At 32.9% G+C, this 19093-nt stretch overlaps 2 protein-coding genes across 2 annotated transcripts; both read right to left on the bottom strand.

The window, feature by feature from the left end:
• Nucleotides 1-764: 764 nt before the first annotated feature.
• LOC132312230 (chloroplastic import inner membrane translocase subunit TIM22-2-like) lies at nt 765-3627 on the bottom strand. The gene is made up of 5 exons (XM_059810508.1): nt 3376-3627; nt 2106-2170; nt 1903-1975; nt 1773-1826; nt 765-1103 (listed from the first exon to the last, which is right to left on the bottom strand). The coding sequence occupies exons 1-5, from the start codon at nt 3569-3571 to the stop codon at nt 856-858; spliced, it is 636 nt and encodes a 211-aa protein (XP_059666491.1). The 5' UTR covers nt 3572-3627; the 3' UTR covers nt 765-855.
• Nucleotides 3628-6812: 3185 nt separating this feature from the next.
• On the bottom strand, nt 6813-14379 carry LOC132312231 (kinesin-like protein KIN-12F). The gene is made up of 16 exons (XM_059810509.1): nt 13915-14379; nt 13674-13811; nt 13366-13449; nt 13130-13255; nt 12985-13044; nt 12839-12892; nt 12661-12753; nt 12483-12578; nt 10948-11096; nt 10602-10751; nt 9898-10027; nt 8727-9758; nt 8522-8620; nt 8295-8438; nt 7391-8185; nt 6813-7289 (listed from the first exon to the last, which is right to left on the bottom strand). The coding sequence occupies exons 1-16, from the start codon at nt 14212-14214 to the stop codon at nt 7038-7040; spliced, it is 3702 nt and encodes a 1233-aa protein (XP_059666492.1). The 5' UTR covers nt 14215-14379; the 3' UTR covers nt 6813-7037.
• Nucleotides 14380-19093: the final 4714 nt, after the last annotated feature.

Below are 19093 nucleotides of genomic sequence, written 5' to 3' on the forward strand. Positions count from 1 at the left end.
ATGACATGCTTTAAAAGGACTGAAACTGGGTTGGCAATAAAATAGAAAAGAAAAGTATAATAATGTCATAATTTTTGGCCATAAAAAATTATTGCAATGTGTATGGCTGTGGGCAAATTAGTCCGTTTTGGACCGTTATCATATATCCAAAACTATACTAAATAATCAAAATGAGAAATTTGGGTCTGCTTTGTTCAGGATTTTTGTGAACAGTTTTATATATTTTGAGAAACTGGAAATAAAAAAACTGTAAAAAAAAAAAAAAATTGTTAGGTTAACAGTTTTTCAGATAATTGTATTTTATGTTAATTTGAAACCAGTTTTATATTTTCTTAAATTTTTAAAATTTATTTTATGAAAACTGAAGGCTCTCAACAATTCTGTCAAATGTTCAATGATTCTGTCTTTGCTCGTGTATAAGTTCGACTCAATGTGGCTTGGTCTGTAACGAGTTAAAAGAGATTAGTACAAACTTGGTTTTAACCATTTGCGAGCAAACTCACAAGTTCTCAAAAAGTTTGAAAAAACCTAAGGTCGGTTGTGTAATTTGTCTTCTTTATTTTGTTTTTCTGGGGATGCGATAATATTTTTACTAGGAGTGTGCCTTTACTGTGTCGATAGCAATGAAGTGACTTATTTTTCACTTTCTTACTCCAATAAAATTTTGTTGATGCTATTACTGTGCAAAACTTCCGCAACACAAATATATACATATATATAAATGGTAACTGATATTACTTCATAACCTATAATGAACTGCAATAGAAAGCATCCAATTCATAGTTTCCTTGTACTTCATAACCATACTGACATTCTACATAAAGATCAAACGGGCACAACTGATGCACCACAAGTTTATTGGGGTGCACGAAAATTGCCCTTGCCACGTTTTTTAATGGATTGACAGAAGAAAGTAAAGGAATCTCTAAGCTCATTCGGAAGTTCAACCGATAACGGAGGAAGTATCCCGTAATTCCTACTTTTGATTCTTGCCGATGATGGACGTGCCAGTGCCAATGCCGGCTGCTGCTTGTTAAGCCCTTCAATGATAAATGAGAAAGCCCCAAAGGTGAGGCAGCTCTGAAGAAGGGCCTGAGGCGCACCTGCATATAGAGCACAAAACAATGCTCAATTTACAGAGGAAAAAGTACCCACATATGCAAATGTAAATGTGTATTTCCATTTTGTGTTTTGGTTCAAACCCCCTCCCCTCCCCTTTCTTCCCCATTTTACATGGTATTATTACTAATTTGCATCTCAGCTAATTCAACTCCCAATATTAAATTTCCTACGGTCCACTTGAGACTTGAGATGAATCTGGAGATCCTGGATATAAACTGAACTACGACATTTTGGTCTGCTTTTGGACATGTAAATTTATCTCTCCCTCCCTCACCCAGTTCCCTCCTAAGATCCTGCCTCTCTTTAATTTTCAATAAAATTAAAAGAATATATACATGTTTACGTCGTCAACATGCCTAAACTCGTCCTAACTTAGTTCAATCTCCGGAATCCTAAAAATCAATTGGGGGGCTCTGCAGGTATGAAGCTATGGCTCCTTGATTGTTTTGTTCAAGTCGTATTCAAGATATCTAAACTGACTAACCAATCAGCATTATTAAGATAATATTTGAATCGTGAAAAAGAAAAGAAAAAAGGAAAAAAATGCAACATCAGGAATTTTGAATCAATGAAAACCATAAATTAGAAGTTGGTGAACCTAGTCATGGAATAGAAGTAATTGAAAATACATTAATAGAAGTATTAAATACCTGGGAAACTCAAAGCAAGACCAGTGCAACATCCAGCCACTCCCGCATTAATGACTGCAGGAGGAAAATGCAAGATGCATTAATAGGGAACAATCGTATTCAGTGCGAGTGTAAAGTTGAGAAGGCATACCATCATCCTTCCCCCGCAACCTCTTCATAAAGCAAACAACCAAACTGTGAACCCCGGACAGAACTGCAAATGTCTGATAATCACAAAGGTAAGATAAAGAACTTCAATATATAGCTAGATGCCAAGTAAACCTAAACCATTGGGCGTTAACCAACAGATCTCATTCATCCAATCATATTACTCTAAAATTATAAGATTCATACCTTAGCAGAAGATCCTGCATCTGCAAAAGATCCTTTAAAGCCTTTCTTCTTAATCAATCCTGAACCTAATGTTCATATCAAACACTTTTCAGTACATTCTTTATATATAGAATAAAAACAATAAATTTTAACATGTTGAGTATATTACGTGTTCAACAATTTCATGGTATGACAAACCCAATTTAACAATAAAATTCTATTGTATTTCTTTTTCTGTGGGTTCCCAAGTAAGCTTTAATGCAGGTCACTTGAAACTCATTCATAAAGGGTACAATCCTCTAATGGGTACTAATGAATTGGAATACAACAACCATTTCATTCCACTGAGGGTGCAACTTAAATTAGTGATTGCCCTACTCAAATCAATAACTTTCCCATTCTCCCAAACAGCACCGGACAAAAGGCATGAAACATCACCTACATGGCCAGAGTCTTTATACAGAACATTTTTCCCATTACTTTCAAGGTTTGACTTCAAGTCACTAATATTTAACGGCTACCCTCTCTCTGAATAAGCCAAAAGATATGCATCTCTACGTAGGTATACAGACACTTGTATCACATACATGTGAACGCTACCAAAATTTCACCCACGGATATCGAATTAAGTATAACAATATGTTGGTATAATGTCCATACCTCAGATCTGTGAGTAACACAACTACATTGTCCCAATTCAAATTACAACCGGAAAGATTTAATAGCTTAGTATAATTATAGAGGTCAATATTACTAATGAAAGTTGTGAAACCTCGACATAGCAGGCAGTAAAATAATCCTCAATTTCGTGGGTCCGTCCCTGATCATAAACAGTTTCCAAGTGAAGACTAAACATTGAAGACTAAACATGCAACTCTGATCCCCATACAACTCCAACCAACAGAATTGTTAACGCAGTTGTGACATAAATTGAACTGACAGACCTACATAATTAACCCGTACCAAACGTGATCAAAGAACTAATAGATCCAACTAAATTCTATAGAATACCAAAATTGAAACTACTTTGCAAGACCAAAAAAAAACGAATTTCAATTTCCACATACACTACCTTCTCAAAAATAAAATAAATAAATCCCCTATAAACTATAGATATCATAGAATTATTAAAACGTTCTGTTTGAAACTTTGAAACCCCAAATCAAATTGTCACGTAAAGGTTAGAACTTTAATACATCAAGAAGAAAACAATAGCAGCAAATCAAAGACATGCAAACACAGAATTCATTTCTGAAACAGATAAATACAAGAGAGGGGGGGGAGAGATAACCGTAGCCGAAAATAGAGCCCATGAAAGCGCCGGCGGCGGAGTCGCCTCCGAATCTCAGGAGGCAAACGACGGGAGAACTCGACGGATTAGTAGGGTTTAATGCGTCTGTGTTTAGATTAGGGTTAGTGTTAGGGTTTGGATTGTTATCGATTTCGATATCGGAGTCGCTGCTTGGAGAGTCCGCCATCGTCGCCATATCTATCTGTTGAACCCTAATGAGTTTTGTGTCGAACTCTGGGAAAATATGATATTTTGGCTGAAGATGCCTTTATCTGCTGTCTTTTCTGAAAAACGACGCCGCTTGCATTTTCGTCAATCCACCCTTAACTTCTACTCCGTACTATAGTATTACTTTCCCAACAAAAAAAAAAAAAAAAAAAACTAATAATAATACGGAGTAATAACTAAACCCAAATGGACATGTCTAATGGGTTGGCATTTATACCGGATACTTTTTTATCGGGTCTAATGTGGAACACCCTTGTTACTTAAATTCTTAATTCGATAATTTGAATTTGATATTAATTGTAACCGGTTGACACATATTTATTTATTAAAAAATTCAAACTATTTGGTAATAATTCCTTCGTCTTATAAAAAGTGTCACTTTTGAAAAATCTTGACTTTTATAAATTGAACAGTCACCCAAAAGCGACATTTTGTTTGAGACGGAAGTAGTATTACATATTCACCCATTTATGTTCAATCATTTTTTCATCCGAATTCGACGTAGGACAAATAATTCTTATTACGAAGTTACATAATACTATATATAAGTTAAATGTTTATAAAATAAAATACATTTACAACAAAAGCATGGGCAGAAGAAAAAAAAATTGCCAAAATATCATCATTAATTTACGGAGTTGGCATTATTTTGTTTGTTTGTTTGTTTTTTTCACTCTTCTTAAAGGCATTTCTCTTATTCGACTTAAATAAAGAAAATATTATTGCGCTACAATACTTAATTCACTCCCATTTTGTTACAATCACATATTTGTTACAGTAAATTATTTAATAAAAAGTTTTTAATTACTTATTTGTGCCTAATATAAGTAAGTAGAGGGTTCACTCATTTATTTATTGCATAAATAGATCAAACATGACCCATCTAAATACATAAATTATCAGTTTACCATAATTATAAAAATAGTATCCAAGAAATAGAAGTTAAAAAATAAGAAAATAATATTTCAACCGACGTATTTGACCGATTACTTGACAGAATCTACATGGCCTGTCCAACTAAACCACTTCCATCTCTTCTATCTCATTTATTTATTTTTTTTTATTATATTTCTCGCTCTAATATCTCATTCACCGGAAAGAAGTGAGTCTGTTTTGAAATTGGTTCGTCGGCGCCCAAGACTACTTCCCCCCACCCCCACCCTTTTTTTTTTTTTGTTTTTTTTTTTTTCTCACTCACTCATCCGGGAAAGAAGCAAGAAGTGGGTCTGTTCTGAAGGTACTTTGTCAGCGCCGATTGGGTATTGTATTTCGATTTAGCAGCCATCTGACCTAAATCTATGAAATCTTCAGTTGGTGTTGTGTTTTCCGGCCGTTGGAGAGTTTACATTCGGTTGGATCTGTTATGAAGCTCACCGGAAATTTGTATACGAAAGTCGCCGATTGGGTATTGTATTTCGATTCAGCAGCCCTTGACCTAAATATATGAAATCTCTAGTTGGTGTTCCACGACCCCTCTAACCACCTATTATACCTTTATTCTACTGTATGATTATGAAATTAGACTAACAAGTTCCCATTATCACCGGACGAAAGATAAGGAAATCTAATAAAGTGCAACTTCAACTCATATAGCAAATTTTTTTATTTTTTTTAAATGTGCATTTCATTAATTGTTTGAGCATGTGATTTAACAAGTTCCCATTTGTTTTTTGTTTGATATGTGGTCTAAAATGAATTTCATCTTTTTTACAAGATGTCGGCATCATAGCTTGGATGACGATCAATTGAGTTTGGCCATTGGGTCAGTTGTTGCATGAGACAGAACTCTTCCTTGTTATCAAATGGATGATAAAATGTATGTACATAGTAGCTTGGATGATAGCACAAGACAGAAAAAATCATTACATGTGCTTCAAAGGTTATTTCTTTCTTCAACCTAAGGTGGTAAGAAATATTGTTTAAAAGGACACAAACTAAGAGGGAGAGAGATTTGATAACTATCAGAAGAGAAGAACTTAGCCTAAAATTTGATAAGTATATTGTTTTTGGTTTTATTTTATTTCTTTTTTTTAATTGTTAAAATTGCTTTGCCTACGCTGTCATGTATATTATGCCAAACTAATCGGCCAAAATTATCAGCCCATCTATCATTACCCTAAAAATTATCTCAACTCTCTGTGTCGGTGTTCTGTCGATGGAAGCTGGTTGCCATGATGGCAACTAAAAAAAACTACTGCGCAGTAGATTAGGAAGGCCAAGACAAAGGTGGTTTAATGATCGAATGACGTTAAATGATTTAGAGCATTTGGAGACCGCATAAATGTCAGCACTTCACCTAGTCACTTCTAAGAGCTTGCAACATAAGGAGGTGAACCGGTGGCTGAGACACAGCCATTATAGTCAACGGTGAGAAGCGAAATGGTAACCCATATGTCATGCTGGGTCTATTTGCAGGAAAATTTTGCGTGCTTGATATGAGTAGAGTTGAATTTTCAAATATTCTACATTTGTGTATAAATTGTGAAGAGTAAAAAGAGTTGGAAGATTCTAGAATATTAGAAGGTTTTTAAATAGGAGTAATTGAGAGACTTGAGAGAATATAAAATATTGAAAAACTTGTAAGTATTTGTAGAATGTATCAAAATTTGTAGGTACGTAGATATTTTATTGGAGTGTTAATCTTGACTGTCGGGGAGCTGTTGGAGTCATTTATGGAACCAATCATATCTCTGATTCGTTCAATAATGTTGAAGAGAGTAGGGAAGAAGGTGTCACAAAAGAGTATACTATATTAAGATGATAAGTCGTTTTTCATAAGTAGGAAATTGAACCTTCTTATAGGGTTAGAATAAGGAATGGAAGTAGCTCTAACATTGATAGAGCCAATTCCAATGACATTATTTCATAATTTAAATGTAATATTTTATTAGTGATTTAATCCTATTTAGGGCAATCTGGAAGCAAATTGGAAGAATTAATAATATTTTTTAAATTTGGACGAAATTGGAGGAAAGGATAAGAGATTTGATAACCATTTTTTAACCATGTTTTTTCTAATCAGGTAACCGTCACAAAATAAAATCAATTCATTTCTTTTCTCCAATATTTTTCCCAAACATAATTTAAGGTTATATTACATTTAACAAGAACAATATATGACAAATGCACATTTTTTTTTTTTTTTTTTTATCTTAATCATAAGGGGCGGCATTTGATGAAGCATTCCAAAACTTAACCTACTGCATGCTGTGGAAATGAGATACCAATAGCTAAAACAACTAAATATGAAAGGCAACTCCAAATATACTTTTATTAACAAATGAAAGGACTTACAGTAGCGCACACAAACCTTTAAAAAAAATTGAATTGAAAGCAAATATGAAAAAAAAGGAGAAAATCAAGAATGCAACAATTGTACATTTCCTGGGGACCCAAGTAGGGTCTGAAAACTAGTAGAAAATACTCCCACTGACTTAGTAATGATGATCCTGATATATAGCTCCAAATTCTGCTCTCCATGCCTGATCATCGTCTGGCAGTGGGGTACTAGTGTTGTGTGTTATATCAGAATCCTCCCTGTACAGGGGTCGCAGTGCAGCTTCCGGCAATCGGCTCTCTGCAAGGTATTGTTTCATGGTGATCATCTCCATTTTGTGTTTTCTCTTTTGCTTCTCCACTTGCTTCTTTAACTTCTCATTCTCTTCCTGAAGCATTGTGAAGTTCTCCTGTAAATATAGAGAAAAAGCATCAATAAAGACTCAAAAGTAGAAGAAAAGCAACAATGTTTCCAACTTAGAATTTCCCCTTTTATGCAAGAATTATCTACCTCGGATATTGAAGCTGCTTCCTCGGCTTCTCTGAGCCTAACAAGAAGTTCTCCAGCAGCATGGACAGCTTCTGCAGTGTCTCTAAGTTGAATTCTAAGACTTTTGTTCTCCTTCTTCAATAATTCTCTCTCCCTCTCCCTCTCCACTCTCATGACTGAAAGCTCTGCAGCAAGGGACTTGGCAAAACGAGAGCCATGACCTTTATTTCCTGCTTTTGCAGCTGCCCTTTTCACCTCTGCAATCCCTTCCATAATCATCCGGTGTTTTTCAGCCAAGTCATTATATTTCTCCTGTAGTTCAGTATAGTGTTCAACCATTCTAGCGTGCCCAAGGACAGCCCTTTTAAGTGCATCATCCAACTCCTCAGTGCAGTTCTTCTCTGACCTCAACTCCATCTCCACCTTTTCTGCCTGCCGGCGCATGGACTCAAGATCAATTCTTAATTCATCAGTCAAACAAATCCAGTCGCTCTCCATTTCCATCCATCTCTGTCTTTCCTTCTCGAGTTCCTCCTCATTGTTTCCTTGAGAAAACACCCCACTTTTTCTCAATTGAATCGATTGTGATAAAAGGGAGGATCTCAATCTCTCAGTAGACTTGTTTGGAGATACATCAGTAAATGACTGCAATTTACTCCTTAAGATTTGAATTTCCTTAAGAAGTGCTTCCTTCTCGTTCATATCAAAGGATGTGTTCCTGCATCCATAATCCAACTCTTCCCTGACTTCTTTTATTTCATATTTTTCTTCTACGATCTCTGGCTCATGATACTCACTATCATCCCATCTCATAAGCTGATACAATCACCAGTGACACAAATAAGAACAAAAGACAACAAACTTTGCAAGAATGATCTAAGGGATGCAAGGCGTTAAAAAGAAGAATTGCAGGACAGCAACTAACCTTGTTTTCAACCTCTAGTGAATGAAACTTTTCATTTTTCAACTCATCAGTTTGTACTACTTCATTCTTCAAGCCCTCAAGAAGAAGAGTATTATTATGTTCTACTGTAGGATTCTGTTCTCTCTCATGTTTGTACTGCTCTATCTGTAGAAATATCAGATTATTAATATTGTTAAATCCTGGTTGTGGCACAATCTCATACTTCATAGAGGACAAGAAATTCTCACCAGAAGATTTAGCTGCTCAATTTTTGCTGCTTGTTCCGTACAAATATTTTCTAGCTCGTCTCTTCTTTTGATGGCTTCTGCAAAATCTTTTCCACCATCCTGATGAAGAATAAATCAAACACAAGAAGTAAATTAAACAGGTCCAACAAAGGGAAAAGAAGTAATAAGTGCATTTTTTAGACTAAAACCTTGAATCTAGACATACTTTAGGCACTTGATTTGCCAGACCATTCAAATTGCCTTCCCCATCTACTGTTACTATCCATGATTTCAAGCTATCGTGGACTTCTTTGGAGCCAATTAATGCTGTTCGTCGGCAAGATGCACATAGGAAAGAAACAGGTGGTCCATCTGAAGATGGTCTCTCTTCTGGCAATGTTTGAACAGAAGCATTGTTTTTGTCAACAGCCTGACACGGTTTAAGTGTCAGCTGATCAAAAGAGAAGGCAACTGAAGATTTATTTGATGACGAATTCCGTTGGTGATAGTCTATAATCTGTAAGCCTCTCTGAAGACTAGCAGCCAAGGATTCAGTGGGGCCTGGAAAGATCTTGCTTGACCTCAAAGAGGATTGAACATGTTCACTTTGTTTTTGTGACTGCCTCAACACATCTGAATTGGACGTGGAACTCTTCAACACAATGTTCTGACTTGCCAAATCGGATGAGATTGCTATGCTTTTCCTTAGAGTATTTCCAATTTTTGGGGACTCAGTGAATGTCGGATCTTCAAGAACTGAAGTCTGACGGCATGCACTAATTGAAAAGGTACTTCTAGGTTCTGGATCAATGGTCATTGGATTGGTGGGGGCACTTGAAAGGTTGACCACAGATGCAGATTTTCCCATCTGTGGAGATTCAGTCTGAGATTTCTCCAAATTAATTTCTTCAGTTTCACTTTCTTCTAAATGGCTTATGTCATGTTCACTTGTCAAGTCTGTCTCAGAACCTTCTTCTAAAGGAGGAAACTGGATGCAGTCTTGGTTCTTAGATGCATCTTTTGAATTCTCTTCATAAGAACTATGCAAATTATCTAGTTGATGGCATAGTTCTCTTACATCATCCTCATTAACATTTACTTCTTCCTCAGAATCATTATCTATTCTGGGTAGGATCAAGGAGCGATTAAGGCTGAGTCTCAGTTGATTCACGCTTCCACGCACACTTTGACCTTTAAAGTATCCATAATTACTTCCAACTGAGTTGCATACATTTGATTTTGCTCTTATGAGTTCCTCCTGCAATTAAAAAAACAATACAAAAAAAAAAAAAAAAAAAAAAAAAAAAAAAAAAAAAAAAAACACTTTCACCAACTCATTATCACCAATTCAATAATGCAATTATAACTGCCTATACTTGCAGGACGAGTTAAAATACCTTTAACTGACGAATCTGGTCGCTCAGACCATTAACGTCATCCTCTGTTATTTCATTTATTACTGGATCATTTTGTACAGTTTTTACTCGCTGTCCAAATCTGAGTGTGCTCAGTGATTCACCGTTGCTCCTGCATTCAACATAGATGGCCATTGTTTCATGAATAATATGGAAGACTGCAGATTTCAGGGGCAAATTTGGGAGAAGACAAATATTTTGATTGGCACACTGAGTCCTAATATCAGAGTGATTCTGGTAAATCAAATCTTTCTAAGCATTGTAATAAACTGATGTCAATATTTTAGGCAATGACTCTTTTTTCTTCTTTCAATTCTCTGATACAGCATTTGCGGCGCAATGAGGAGATTGCTAATCAAAGGGATGCAAGCAAGTAGGCCCATTCTATTGATAGGGAGGATGTGAGAAAGAATCTTACTCTTATAATATTATAATTGTGAATTCAGATGGCCCATTTTCAAGTGGAATGATGCCCTATTCAGAATCTTACTCATAATATTATAATTAGGAATTCAGAAGGCCCATTTTCAAGGAATGATACCTAATCCAAGGCGGTGTTGCTGAACAGCAGCACCACCAGCTTTCAGCATGACTATACATAAACATCATAACATTTTCTAGTTGACAGCAGTATAAATTCAGTTTGTATAAATATAATGCAGAAAAATTTTGAAAGTGAAAAATACTTGTTGTCTTGGGAGATGGTGCATATAACTGTGAGTTTGGCATTGCCACCAAGTGATTCTTTCAGTAAATGCGTTAAAATGGAACTTCTATATGGAATGTCTTCAGGTTTTCTGGACTGTGTTCCTTCAGCAAGGAAATTTACCAAGTGCCTGTGCCAAATTAACGAAACCATAACAAAAAGAAGCAGTAGGTTAGTCAAACTATAATTTGTTCACTACTACTAGTTACAGAAAACAACTATGTAGTATTGAGCTATAAACTATTCTTAAAAGCAGCTAGACATGAGGTGTTGCAAATTCGCACAATGATATCTTTTAAGATCTATTAAGGAGATTGGCACCATACCCAAGCTGTGATAAGGACTTCTTTACATTTTTTTCTTCCTTTACACACTGTCTACTGGCATCATCAGGCTTGTTTCTCTCCAGTCCAGCAAGATCAATGAAGCTGATTCTGCTTGTCTTTGAACTACCAAAACATTTTGATGAGTAACCCTGTGGCATAATACAAATGTACAATATCAGAACCAACAGTGATTAAGGCACATGTATGTGGTAAAAGGAGCGATTGAATGATAATAATTGTGATGATAAGAAATCTTCCCATTCAAGGATATAAGTTTCTACTTTATGAACAGAGATCAAAAAGAACAAACAGAATTATAATAGCAAATTCAACTAACTATATCATGGTATCATGGCATTTATGGGCTAAAAAAAAATGTTTCTTTTATAAACAGTACTTTGTCACAAAAATAAAATAATAGGTGTAACATAAGACTTCACAGTTCATCAAAATACCAGCACTGATGGTGAATCAAACTCTACCATACCCAAAAGTGACAATAATTTTGGCAAATTGCTAAATCCAAAGTAAAAATAGTAATAGGTGAATCAAAATACTTTGTCACAAAAATAAAATAATAGGTGTAACATAAGACTTCACAGTTCATCAAAATACCAGCACTGATGGTGAATCTAACTCTACCATACCCAAAAGTGACAATAATTTTGGCAAATTGCTAAATCCAAAGTAAAAATAGTAACTTCTTACATGAATATGGTTAGAGTGATGTGAATATAAAATATACACACACATTAACATGGAACTATAGTACTATATTCATACAAACACCAGAAAAATATAGTACTATATTACTATAGTACTATACTCATACAAACACCAGAAAAATATCATTCATAAAAAGTAGATCATTTCCAATAGTTATTGAAGGCAATTATAAATTTCGAAGGCAATTATGCACTCCAATGTTCAATATTACCCTGCACATCATTCATTAAAAGTAGATCATTTCTAATAGCGCGATTGAAGGCAAATGTAAACTCCACTTTTCAATATTACCTTGCACCAGAATTCAATAATGACTTCTAATAGCGATTGAAGGCAATCCTAAACTCCAATGTTCGATAACCAGGATTCAATGATGCAGCAATATGGGAATTTGAACTCTTTGAAGTTATGCCCATCGCTAATTTTATGCTAAATCCACGTGGGTGATGGGTAGAGTGATGTGAATAATACAAATAATTCATTTAAACAAGAAATTGAATTACTATATTCACATAAACACAAACATGAATTCAGTGATGCACATGAACACAATACAGGAATGTGAACACTCTTTGAATTTATGCTTGTTGCTGATTTTGATAAAATGCTAAATCCAAAGTGAAAAATGGTAACTTTTGCATGAACATGGATGATGGATAGAATGATGTGAATATACAAACAGTTCTTTTAAACATGAAACTAAAGCGGTATTCAGATAGACAAAAACACCACAAAAATGTCATTCATAAAAAGTAAACAATTTGTAATAGCAATCGAAGGCAATTCTGCACTCAGATGTTCAATATTACCTTGCACCAGGATTCAATGATGAACGTGAACACAATATGGGAACGTGAACTCTTTGAATTTATGCTTGTTGCTCCAACTTTTCTACTTGAAAGACCCTGTATCAAAATAGAAGTTAACAATATAGAGCATAAAAATTATCTGTGTATAACAGAATTTAGAATCCACACTAATGCACACCTTGATCAAAATTTGGGTTACATCTTCACAACTAGTTACATATTCCTCAGTCAAATTCTCTACATAAAGTCCATTTTTGGCATCATCCTTGATCTGCAGCAGTTTAGGTCAAGCCATCAGTACCGTTAAACGGATTGAAGTAACCCATGATGTTAAAAATGAGGACAGTAATCTCCACCTCTAGGTTTCTCTGGATTGGATCAAGTAAATCCCCAATTTGTTCGTTGTATATCTGTGATAACAAATCAAAATATACTTAATAAACTTTTATACATGTAAAGTGAAAAGCACATACACTTGGAGGGGAAAAAAATTCAAGCATACCTCAAGGAATGAACAACGGCATTGATAATTTATCTGTTTACCTTCCGAATTCTCCTGCTCCTAATAACTCAAAACAGAATCATTAGTGACTAACTTAAACAATTTTCGTGCTTCAGTTTTGCCCAGATTAAGAAATAAAACCTACTTGCTGAATCTCGGAGAACAGCATCTGGAAGATGCGTGGAACAATGCCCTGATGACTGCTGACAGAATGACCATCAACCATGGCGCTTGGAGGACCCCACATTGTGTAAGTCTTGCCGCTTCCAGTCTAGTTTGAGAATTCATCAGAAGTTATTTCACAGAGTACATACAATCATATGATTTTAATAGAAATGTGAATCTAAAAAAAATGGCTACAACATAATAATCTATGAGTACCTGTCCATAGGCCAAGACTGATGTGTTGTAACCAGCTAATGCATTTTTAACCAGAGGGACACCAACTAACTGAAATATATCCTCCTGGTAGAAGAAACAACAACTTATACATCAAAATCCCAATTCAAACCCAATAAAATGCAAGGAAATAGGAAAATAAATTGAAAGTTTGATATAAAAGTGTAAAGTAAGATACAAAATTTTCATTTCTTTTATCGAAAAAATTTCCGGAAACCAAACATGGTCTGACTTAAGTACAGAAAAATGTGGTCTCGCAGACAAAGGAAAGCGAAAACTGAGTTCAGAACCTGATTTGAATTCGAATCGAGAACCGAATCAAAGGTGAACTTTCGGTTCGCAATCGATAGTGAATCATCAGAAACCTTCCTAACCGTCCGATCTCCTTCTCTTTCATGATGATTAGTAGGTCTAATCCTCACTACGACCTATAAAACAACACATCGCACACACAAACACGCACAATTATTGTATAAATACTGCAAAATTTCAAACAACGTCAAGGAATTGCAATCTCATAGTGTTACATACCTTGACTGGGGGATCTGGAGGCATCGGCGCTTCTTCATGACCGTCTGATCTGGTGATTTCTTTCTGTGAAATTTCCATTTTAGACGGTAATTGTTTAGGTGCAGTAGGTGAAAGTGGAATGTTCTCAACCTGAATGTTTGGATCGATTGGTGGCATGTTTTCACTGTTTAACTTCGATTTTGTACGAACTGAGTACATCTTTTTCTTGCTAGAGACCGATCTGGGAAGGAAATTTCGGATGGATGAGGCTGAAATGCTCCCCAAGAATCGATTCTCTGAGATCTCTGTGTTTGATTTCATGATTCTAGAAAGAGAGATCTGATGAAGAGAAAAGTTTGCTAGAGAGAGATCTGATTAAGAGAAAAGTTTGCTAGAGAGAGAGTATGTGGTGAGAGAAAGAGAGAGAGCCTTCAATTCAATGCTTTGCAGGGAGGGAAGAAGAGAAGCGTTTTTGGTTGTGTGTGATGACCGTTGAGCTATAGATTTTGAACGCCATCAGGGTTTGAAATTTTAAACCTGCTATTTTAGGTCAAATGACTAAAATGACTACCGACCTTTGCCTTTTTACAGTTTTGACTTTTGAGCCCACTGATCAGCTTAGCCCAATTAATTGAGTCCATGGAATCTTGATAGTTTATACAACACCGATGGTATTTCTTCATCTTTTAAAATAAAGGTTGAGGGTTTGAATTTCTATTGGAGCAAAAGTGGGTATGTGAGTATGTAATTTTTATCAATGAAAAAAAAATATGAACTTTTCTTTTTTCCTTTTTAATAAATCTTGAAAGGACTCTCAACAAGGATACAAAATATAATTTTAGGGTATTTGTAGGTCCAAATAACACCAAAAATTAGATTTATGCCTACTTGTGGGAGCCATAAGAACTTTAGGTAAACTTTAGAAACTTACTTACCAGAAAAAAATAATAATAATAAAAAATAACTTTTGGAGAAATAGTAACTACACCGATTATGAGAAGGGGGTTGTGGCCCCACAACATTGCCCTAGCATTTTTATAACTTGAATAAGACCTTTAATAAGGTAATGAGTTGTGTCAAGTAGTCTTTGTAAAGGGAAAATAACAAAAGATAAAATTAATTATTTAAAATATATTTTTTTATCTTGATAAAAAATTCACACACCCCCTTTTGTCTTTATGAAAATTTAAACTCTAAGACATTTATGATGAAATACAGTAAGTTATAGTCCTTGATTTAAAAATAAAATCATAAAAAATTGAATTAAAAAAAAAAAAAAAAAAAAACCTCACTAGGATGATCAAGAGAGAGGGACACGTTTTTCGTAGATAAGGACGACTTATAGCAATTATGGGCTTTTTTTTGGGCCGTAAGATCCAATATGCTTCATTAAGAAGGAGTTTTTGGTCCTTTTGCAGTTGAAGAGAAACACTGGTCCACCAAAAAATTCAAATATGTAGCCGTTGTGACCCCTTAGGGCCTGGACGGCGGAGCGGATCACCAAAAGATTGCTACAATCACACCAACAGTCTGTTTAACAGTGACAGCCCACAAAATGGGCACCTTCACTTGCTCATCCTCTCATTTAGGCGCATCAAACACACACACACAAATGAGTCTAGATCAACTGCGTATACGAGTAATGGTGAGAAATAGACTATATCTGTATGTGCATGGAATTTGAAAAAAAAAACTACAGTATTTATTTTAAATTATTTATTAGTAAAGTGTCCAATGAGCACAAACTAATCATAAAAGAGGAAAGAATGGCATCATGAGAAGACCTACCAACAAACATCAGAGGTCCAGACCTGAGAATCCTAAAATCTATGCCCCCGGAGGTTATGAAAAAGTTGGGGTATATTACTTTGACTTTTCACTTATAAATTGTGAGCACCGAATTAGTGTTTTGAATTTGAAATTATAACAAATTTAGTTTAAAATTTGTACTAATTTTTTTTTAATTTCAAATTCAAAGCATCAATTCAGTACCACCAAATATAACTTCAGTTAGAATTAAAGCTCGTATAAGAAATCGAAATTGTTACCATCTTAACTAATATTATGTTTGAGAGCACATAATCGATGTCTTGAATTTGAGATTGGAATAAGTTTAGTAGAGATTTGTATTAAATATTTTCCAATCCAAAATTCATAACACTTTTTCAAAACTGCCAAACATAGCATAAACTAAATTTCATTGGACAAAAATATCCTTATCCAAACTACAAACACACACATCTTACACATCTTAGCACTTTCTCTCTCTTGTTATTAGCATAAAAATGCCCCAAAAATATTAATATTTTGATTATAAACAATTAAAATTAATAAATAAATGAATATTATATTTATTTAATATAAATATAAACTTACATTTAGTTTAGACATGCACACACACTAATGCATTATTTTACTTGCAATGGATTCCTTTCAATTTTTTTTGAAAATTATTAAATTTTAATTTTCAAAGCCTTAAAATTTGACAATGATAAATTATATAATTAGAAATTATATAATTATATTTTTATAAATCCAGTAGTTCTAACCAAATGCAAAAACATAAATTAATTTATTTTGTGTTTAGTAACGAGAAACATTTCTTATTTTCTGTTGTCAACCTCTAAAAAGGCAAAACGAAAACAAAAATCACGTTCAATAAAATGTTTTTATTTTTCAATAACAGGAAACGTTTTCAATTTTTGTGACGAAAAGGGAAAACATCAAAATGATATTTCTTATATTTTTGACACTGTAGCGCATAAACGTTTTCACTAATGTTACTGCACAGACACTTCATTTCAAATAAAATTTATATTATTTGTTTTATATATTAAGTTGCATATTAAATGTTAATAAATATATATATTTTTAAATATAGATAAATTAAATATTGTATATTATTTTCTATTTGATAAAAATATTTTTTTAATATATAATATATTAAATAATAATGTAAATTATTTTTTGTGACAAAATAATTTTTGATATAGAATATAATTTTATTAAATTATTAAGCAGTAGATATTTTATATTATTATATATCATATCTATATTATATTATATGTAAATATTAAATTATAATTAATTTACAATATTATAACACAATATATATTTTATTACATATAAGATATATTATGTAATATTTTTTATTCATAATAAATTATCATATGCTAAATATATTATATATCACATAATAAATGTATACATCATGCATATACATGTATTTATATACATAATTGGTGGGAATGTTTTTGTCTTGGTATATCTAATTTTGTATTTATGATGTATTAGGTATTTTTTTTTAAAATACCTAATACCTTTCAATTTTTTTTGAAAATTATTAAAATTTAATTTTCAAAGCCTTAAAATTTGACAATGATAAATTATATAATTAGAAATTATATAATTATATTTTTATAAATCCAGTAGTTCTAACCAAATGCAAAAACATAAATTAATTTATTTTGCGTTTAGTAACGAGAAACGTTTCTTATTTTCTGTTGTCAACCTCTAAAAAGGCAAAACGAAAACAAAAATCGCGTTCAATAAAATGTTTTTATTTTTCTATAACAGGAAACGTTTTCAATTTTTGTAAAGAAAAGGGAAAATATCAAAATGATATTTCTTATATTTTTGGCACTGTAGCGCATAAACGTTTTCACTAATGTTACTGCACAGGCACTATTCATTTCAAATAAAATTTATATTATTTGTTTTATATATTAAGTTGCATATTAAACGTTAATAAATATATATTTTTTAAACATAGATAAATTAAATATTGTATATTATTTTCTATTTGATAAAAATATTTTTTTAATATATAATATATTAAATAATAATGTAAATTATTTTTTGTGACAAAATAATTTTTGATATAGAATATAATGTTATTAAATTATTAAGCAGTAGATATTTTATATTATTATATAAATTATAATTAATTTACAGTATTATAACACAATATATATTTTATTACATATAAGATATATTATTTAATATTTTTTATTCATAATAAATTATCATATGCTAAATATATTATATATCACATAATAAATGTATACATCATGCATATACATGTATTTATATACATAATTGGTGGGAATGTTTTTGTTTTGGTATATCTAATTTTGTACTTACGATGTATTATGTATTTTTAAGATTTATAATTGTAAATTAGATTTTCTAGATTTATGACTTTTTGATATTAATGGAAGCAAGTGTCATATCTGAGTGGTTGGGTTGCTCCCTATGTCTGAGAATTCGTGTTCAAGTCATCTACCCTCCCCTCTAATCAATAACTCCTAAAATTTTTGTCATGAAAAAAAATAAAAAATTTAAAGAATATTATGTACATTTTGTAACAAATATGTTGTATTACTAAACATAGTTATTGTTTTACGTTTTAAAATTTGTGACAATAACAAGTATTAATAAACATTATTTATTTTTTTAATTTTCACATAAGAAAGCAAAATCATGTTTCTACTTTCTTAATACTACAAAAACAGAAAACGAAAATGTTACTAAACGCACCTATTAAACACACTATTTGTGTTTTGTTTCAAATTTTGAAAATAGACAAACAATTATTAAACATGATTTTACTTTCTATTTTAGCTGCAAGAAAGCAAAATTATGATTTTACTTTGAAAAAAGTAAAAATCAAAAAGTGAAAGTTTGCTCTCAAAGTCTAGCAAATTACCTAGCTAACCAAAGGGCCAAGTGGCCCAGAAGCACTGACTCCTGCTCTTTGAAAAAAAGGTTTAGAGTTCAAGTGTGTGTGATTGCTATGGGGAAAAAAAAATTACCTAGGCTGCTCCCATTTCTTGAGACCACCTGTAATTAAGTTGCATATCGAGTGTGTCATGATCTAAAGGAGTGGTTTAGGTAATTCCAAATGTGCAATACAATTTATTATATCACCAAGCATAAATTCATTGATGGCAAAAGCCACGGAGGGGATAGCAAGATTGTTCTGAATTGTTCTGTTTTTTTTTTTTTAATTTTTATTTTGACAAAAAACTTACATATTACTCTTGTGTAGACAAAAACCCCCGGCCTCCTAATCTGAAAGGTGAAAAAGTACCATTGTGTTACAATTCACTTAAATTATAGTAATAATTACAAATAAACAGTTTTAATTTGTTATTAAAATTAATATTTTGCCATTTGAAAAGCAAATAATAATGATAAC

Source organism: Cornus florida, unplaced genomic scaffold (genome assembly GCF_030987335.1).
Source record: "Cornus florida cultivar Cherokee Brave unplaced genomic scaffold, ASM3098733v1 CherokeeBrave_3.0.0_Hap2_Chr06, whole genome shotgun sequence".
NCBI lineage: Eukaryota > Viridiplantae > Streptophyta > Magnoliopsida > Cornales > Cornaceae > Cornus > Cornus florida.